Below are 7,269 nucleotides of genomic sequence, written 5' to 3' on the forward strand. Positions count from 1 at the left end.
AATATCCCATCTAACCCTGCCCTCTTTCAGCTTGAATCCATTCCCCCTTGTCCTGTCACTCCAGTTCCTGATGAACAGTCCCTCTCCAGCTTCCCTGCAGCCCCTTCAGATCAGATCCTGGGAGGTGCTGTGAGGTCTCCACACGACCTTCTCTTCTCCTGGCTGAACATCCCCAATTTTCTCAGCTTTAGCAACGACCCAGCTCCCACATGACCCTCCCTACAGCACCCAATGCTGGACCAGCACCCCAAAAAATGCCACCCTTTCTGTGTTGCCACAGCTTTCCAAGGGGAAGGAGACCAGGGTGGAGGTGAAAAGGTTAAACCAACGAACCAGTTTCTCCTCAGCAGCAAAGGCTGGGGTTTTCCACGGGTTTGTGTTTCTCTCCTGGCAGTGTTTCCATGCACTAAACCCACGTGTGTGTCCACACAGGCTCTGCCCTTCCCCTGAGGGCTGCCTTGGGAAATATCAGGCCCCACAGATGGAAGAGGTTGAGCTCCAGGAATGGGGGATTTTCCACAGGTGTCCAGTGAGGAAGGGGAGATGCAGAGCAGAGAAACCCCTCGGTCCAAGGGGGAAAAGAAACTGGGCTTGGGGCTCTGGCTGGACCTGCTGTTTCTCTCTGCCTTTGAGCAGGGCTGGCCCAAAGCATCAGGACCATGAGCAGATCTCCTCCTGACCACATAGATCATCAAATTTAAGATCTGGGTCTGAAAGGTCTGTTGGGTGCCCAGGCAGGGCTGCAGAGGGGAATATTCCCCCCTGGATGCTCTTGGCTGGGGATGGCAGCACCCTGCACCTGGACCTTGCTGTGCTCTGCCCTGGGCCAGCCCTGTTGCTATTCTTGCTCAGCCCTGTGTGCTCTTTTTTGGGCTGCTTTTTGTCTTCAGCCAGCCAGGCACCCCATCTCCCAGACAGGAGAGATGAAAATGAGCTCTTGTCCTCTTTGGAGGAGAAGATCAGGGAGAGACACAGAGGAAAAGTGAGGGAAATTAAGCAGAAATAGCTTCAGGGGTCATTTAAAAATATCCCCACGACTGCCTTAAATATCTGTTTAACAAGAATGCATAGTCCATGGCTGAGGGAGCTCCAGGCACCAAATGTACAGAGAGGGTTTGGATAAAGACCCGTGGGATCTGTCCCAGCTCAGAGGGGAAGGAGGAGGCATGGAGGTGGCAGGAAGATGAGGGAGATCCCAGGGCAGGAGGAGGCCCCAGGGTTGTTCTCAGCCACCCTCCCGTGCCCATGAACTGCCCCCACACTGCACAAAGCCACGTTTTGAGCATTCTGGGTCTCTAAAATAAGGTCCTTTCCCATGAGGATCTACCAGCAGCCAAATCCAGATGTCCTGCTGATGAAATAGGGCTGGAATCCAACCTGTGGAGACCCTGTGGGCTCCCACCAATCTTCCTCAGGCATGCTTGTGGTGCCACCACCCCATCCTTCATGGTTTTCCTTCTTTGGGAGTTGCCTGTGCTGGTGCCTCTGCCTGGATAAGGACAGCCTGTCTTGGGTCCTTGTCCTCAGGAAGGCTGGGACTGGACGAGGAGTTATTGCACTTCCAGTCCTTCTGGAAGTGACCTGCTGATGGACCAGCTAGAGGGATGGAAAGGCATGGAATTAAATCCATAACACAATGTCCATGAGGAGACAGGAGTGGCAGGTATGGTCCCCTGGGAGGAAGAGTATGAAGCCACCATGGGGACGAAGCTTGGTGGGCGTGAAGCACCAGGAGTCACACTCTGCCCCTTGCACCAGCTGCTGTGTTGGGACTGAGATCCCAAAGTGTTTCCCAGCTCCCATTAGAAATGAGATGATTTCCTTGTTCTTTGGAGCATCCTGGGCTAAAAACCCCAGGTGGAGAGCAGCCCTCACTGCCCAGGTCTGCCCCAGGAGCTGCACCACCAGCCAGCCCCAGGAATTATTCATGACTCCTGGAGGATCCCATTACACCTGGAGAAGGCTCTCCTTGAGCAGCACAGCCTTGCCCAGAGGTTGGAAACCCAAGATGTTGAGGGAATTCAACTCACACATTCCTTCCCCAGGTCCAGCAGTTGCTCTGAGGCAAAGTCAGGCAAGATTTTGACTTTGGGGCCCCGGCTGAAGGTTGGGGGGTGTCTCCTTACAGACCTGAGGGCTTTATTGATTGTCTCCTGCCTGAGTTCCCACCCCATCCAGGCGGGAATTGTTCCCCTCCAGATGACAAATGGAGCTGCCAGCCTCTGATTTATTTTAATTGCCATTTTTTCCCTCCCACTGGTGACATAAAGACATGATGAATCTGTGCTGGAGCACCCGAGGTGGGATGTGCTGGGGCTTGGTGGGGGCATCATCCATCTGAATGTGTGGAAAAATCCTTCTCCGAAACCCCACAGCATGGGGACACTGAGGCACTGGAGCTGCTCAGGAGGAGCTGGGAAATTGTTCAGGGGTGAAAGGGAAGAGAAACTGTTTCATGGCTGCCTGTGCATGGGGTGGGAAAATCCCAGAGTTTTGTGGTCAGGATGAGCTGAGGAATTCCAGGCTCTGTCTGGGCTCCTCAGCAGCCCCATGGGGTGATGCATTTCAGCACAACACCTTTGTCACTTGGGAAGCTGTTGGAGAGGAGGGAGGATGTCAGGAAGATTCCATGTGTTCTCTGCGGCTGCAGGGACAGGGACGGGGACAGGGACAGGGACAGGGACGGGGACAGGGACAGGGACAGGGACGGGGACAGGGACAGGGATGGGGACAGGGACGGGGACAGGGACAGGGACAGGGATGGGGATGGGGATGGGGACAGGGATGGGGACAGGGACAGGGGAGGATGTGCTGTTCTACATGACACCATAGCTGGAGTCTGTCACAGGGAAGAGCTGGGATGGGACACACACCACCCTGAACACTACAGGGCACTATCCTTGGAGGTGTGGAAGAGAGGCACGAGATTCCAGGGAGCCACGTGGCACATGGAGAATCTCCTGGGGGCATCTCCTTTGTCCCCCTGTGTAAGCACTGGACGCTCCACAGGCTGCTGTCCAGCTTCTCCCTTCCAGCCGTCTGGAAAAACGTCTTTTGCCACAGGCTGTGTCCTTGCTTTGCTTCCCGCTGGGACACCGGGAGGGGCGCGGGTCCCAGCGCCGGGAGCCGGTGCCGCTGTCCCCGTCTGGCTCCCCAGAGCAGCCCTGGCACAGCCTCTCCCTCCCGGAGCAAGTGCCACCCGTGCTGCAGACACGGCACAGTCGGTGCTGACGTTACAGCCCAGAGCAGGGCTGGGGGCGTCTCCCCCACACCCCCTCCCTCTCCCTATCCAAGGAGAATCCTTCGCCAAAGGCAGCCAAGAGCTCTGGCTGGGATGAAGTTTGGGTGTTTGGGGCATTTTTGGGACCTGTGGTTATGTGATGTCCCCCTTCTGGAGCTGCCACCTGTTTGGTGTCTGCCCAGCAAATCCCAGCCCGTCCGTCATTCCCGGCTGTGTCACCGTCCTGTGGTGACATGGAAATGGCTCCAGCGTTTAAAGGCGCCTGCCAGGATCGGGATCGGGATCAGGATCATGGCAGGAGCACAGACGGGCTGAGTCCTCCTGGGTCCCTCTGCTCCTCCTCAGCAGGGAGAGGAACCGAGGCAGGGAGTGGGGATGGACCAGATTCTGGTGGAAGGGTCTCTGAGGGAGCAGGTTGTGAATTTGGGCTCCTCTGAGCACAGGTAGAGTTTGGAAGGCAAAGGCAGCAGCTTGCAGGGGGCAGATGGACCGGAGACAGAACAGAGCCAAACCACCTGGAGCTCATGGATGTCTAGAGCTTCCCAGAGCTCCTCTTGGATTCCTTGGGCTGCATCCCTGGAGGAGCCCCCTGCCAGGAGGAACCAGAAGTGGGCACCCAAAATCAGGTGGCTCCACCCTGTACAGGCATCACTGTCCTGAGTGGGACCATCCCCAGTGAGTCCCGGGGAGCCAAGGGCTGGGAGGTCCCTGGGTGCCCAGATCTCTGTAATTATAGATCCAGGTCCATGCACCAGCTCTCCTCAGGACACAGTGCTTTGGGAAGGACGTGGCCCTGCAATGTGATCCCGGATCCCTGATCCTGCCTTAATTCTTTCTGTACTTTGAGGGTTTCTTCTTCCTTCTCCATTAATCTCTGAATATTAGGTGGAAAGCAAACAATTACCACACTAATGGCTCCATAAATTCCTTCATTACTTATTAAACTCGAGCGCTCCCCACGCACCGGAGGGAAAGAGATGAAACGGAGAAGAAATGGGAGCGGAGGGGGGTGAGGAGCCGGGTCAGAGGGGCTCGGGCTGGGCTGCGGCAGCGGGGCCGGAGCAGACCCGGTAATTCACGGGCTGCCGTTGCCCTCTGCCGGCAACGGGACGGAGAGGGGCTGCTCTTCCTTGTCCTGCTCTTCCTCGCTCCTCCCTGCCCGCTGGCAGAGCCCCGGGGTCCCCAGGGCCATGGGCTGGGCAGCCCCGGGGAGTCTGGGCCGCCGGTGGGGAGGATGCTCCGCCAGGATGTCACCACCCTGGCCGAGGGCCCAAAGCTGTCCCCAAAGTGTCCCCAGTGCCCTCGGGGACGGCGCTGAGCAGCGCTGCACATGGATAACATAAGCCTGGTTTCAGGAGAGGTTGGTTCCAGCAGAGGCACAGGGAAGGGGGAGGGATATTGCAGTCCCCATCCCGTGCAGCCGGACACTGCACGGAAAAATCCGCTCCCTCCCGGCTTTCCTCGAGGTGCTGGGAGCTGTTTGCTGCCAAACCTCCCCGGCATCCCGCAGGGGGCATGTTCTCCAGCCTATTTGCTGCTGGCCCGGGCGAGGTCTGACCTGCAGGGATCGCCGGGGATCGCAGCCGCCGCGCCGGGGGGAAGCTTCGCCTCCTCTCCGGGTCGGAGGACGCGGCAGCTCCGCTCCCGGGAGGGCCCTTGTGGCCTCGCCTAAGTGGAGCTAATGGATTTCCATGTCTCCAACAGCCAGCTGGGATCTGAGCACATCTCCTGGAAGAAAGGCAGCTCTTCTGAATGCAAAACTGCAAACAAGCAGATGCCTCCCCAGCCGAGGTGCTCACGAGTCTGCCTGGATCAGCAGGGTTGGAGTGGGAGCTCTGTATCCTGCCAGGAGCCCTTTGCTCCTCCATCAGACTGACCTGCTCCTCCACCATCCACTCCAACCAGGTTTGCAAAGTAAAATGCACAGTTAAACTCCAAGAAAATGTGGGGGTTTGCAGGCAAACAGCAAATTTCTGTGGTTCTGCAACAGCCCGGTATCCTGCGGGATGAGCCTGGCTCCACAGAGGGACGTGGCTGCCCAATCCCATGGACACCAGATGTAATTAGATGTTTAGATCTAGGCCAGGGGCTCCAGGGCCATCTGGCACCTGAATTATTCATACACTTATATCTAAGCACAGGCAGAGCAGAGCACAGCTCCTTATCCAGCCTGGGCCCAGGGGGACATTCCTGCCTGAGCCGGATGGTTTTTCATGGCCTGACAGAGCCTGATCCTTTCCAGAGCTCCTTCCCAACGCTGTGATGCCTTTTCCCAGTGCCAAACCTCCTCCAAAACACACCAGAGATGCACAGAGATCCAAATCAGCAGCAGCTGATGCAGAGGTGGAAAAATCCCAGAGGAGAAGAGCCTCCCCTTGGAAGGAGAGGACCAGGAGGCCTGAAATCAGATTAAATGTCTGTCAGGAGGGTGATGTGGCCCAGTGCTCCTCCAAGGTGTCTTTTGCTCCATGACTCATCAGTTGAGGAATTTTAATCCCTGTCTTTCTCTCCCAAGCCCAGGCACCTGAAGAGAGGACCTTGGTGATGGATTTCTTCTCCAGCCAGTGGAGCTGTGCCAGGTTTTACCATGTGGAACCTCAAGGATGAAGCTGAAATATGGCAAAATAGGTTTTCCCCCAGTTTTCCCTCACCTGTTTGAGGATTAATTCCTCAGCTCCTCTGGGCAACCTGGGATAGTGGAAGGTGTACCTGCCCATGGCAGGGGGTGGAATGAGATGAGATTTAAGGTCCCTCCAACCCAAATCATTCCATGATCCTATAGACACACTGGGACACGCAGGAGAGGAGCTGGCAGAGAGGGGAGAGGTCTCTGCATGGGATGTGGGGGCATCTGATCCAGACTGAAGTGATGCCTTTTTATTGTAAACTGGGACATTTGCTCTCTAAAACCCTCTGTGTGCTAGGTTTAATTCCTCCATCAACTCCAACCCGCCCTCCAGAAACCTTTCCAGCAGCTCTTGAAGTGAGGTATTGCTGGAAAATGGTACCATCTTGACAGAGTAAGAACTTTTCCAGGGGGATATGGTAGTGCCTAAGTTTTATCCTTCAGCTGTGTCTCCCTGGGAAGTGGCTCGAGCAAGTCCTGGGGAGGCCACAAAGGTGATGATGGGACCTGAGCCCCTCTGCTCTGGAGCCAGGCTGGGAGAGCTGGGAATGTTCACCTGGAGAAGAGAAGGCTCCAGGGAGAACCTGGAGCCCTTCCAATGCCTAAAGGGCTCCAGAGAGCTGGAGAGGAACTTTGGCCAAGGGCCTGAAAGGAAAGGACAAGAGGGAATGGCTTCCCACTGCCAGAGAGCAGGGTTAGATGGGATATTGGGAAGGAATTCCTCCCTGTTAGGGCAACGAGGGGCTGGGATAGAATTCCCAGAGAAGCTGTGGCTGCCCCATCCCTGGAAGTGTCCAAGTCCAGGCTGGACAGGGCTTGGAGCAATCTGGGACAGTGGGAGGTGTCCCTGCCCATGGCAGCCAGTGGGGCTGGATGAGCTTCAAGGTCCCTTCCAACCAGCTTGGAATTCTGTGGTTCTACACAGTCACTACTGGGGTTCCTCAGGGCTTGGTTTTAGGGCTGGTCCTGTTTAACATCCTTACTGATGATCTGGATGAGGGGATTGAGGGCACCCTCAGGCAGTTCAAATTGGGTGGGATGTGGATCTGCTGGAGGACAGGAAGCTCTGCAGAGGGATCTGGACAGGCTGGATCCATGGCCAAGGTCAACACAACCCCATGGAATGCTCCAGGTGGGGGGAGAGGGGCTGGAACGCTGGGAAAGGACCTGAAGGGTGCTGGTGACAGCGGCTGACTGTGGGCACAGGTGTGCTCAGGTGGGCAAGGGGCCAATGGCACCTGGATTGTCCCAGCCATGGTGTGTCCAGCAGGAGCAGGGCAGTGTCTGTTCCCTGTGCTGGGCACTGGTGGGGTCACACCTCAAATCCTGGGGCCAGTTTGGGGCCCTGCTGCCAAGAAAGGCATTGAGGGGCTGGAATGTGTCCTGGGAAGGGAACGGAGCT

The 7,269-nt window shown here is 56.6% G+C and overlaps 1 protein-coding gene across 1 annotated transcript in view; it reads left to right on the forward strand.

Moving 5' to 3' along the window:
* Window positions 1-6,962: 6,962 nt before the first annotated feature.
* The window catches only part of RBM15 (RNA binding motif protein 15), a 9,839-nt gene continuing 9,532 nt past the window's right edge, over window positions 6,963-7,269 (forward strand). Inside the window, 1 exon segment of the mRNA XM_029962471.1 lies at window positions 6,963-6,999. Within this exon segment, the coding sequence (XP_029818331.1) occupies window positions 6,963-6,999 (37 nt within the window).

This window comes from Manacus vitellinus, unplaced genomic scaffold, assembly GCF_001715985.3.
Source record: "Manacus vitellinus isolate BGI_N305 unplaced genomic scaffold, ASM171598v3 scaffold_47_pilon, whole genome shotgun sequence".
Classification (NCBI taxonomy): domain Eukaryota; kingdom Metazoa; phylum Chordata; class Aves; order Passeriformes; family Pipridae; genus Manacus; species Manacus vitellinus.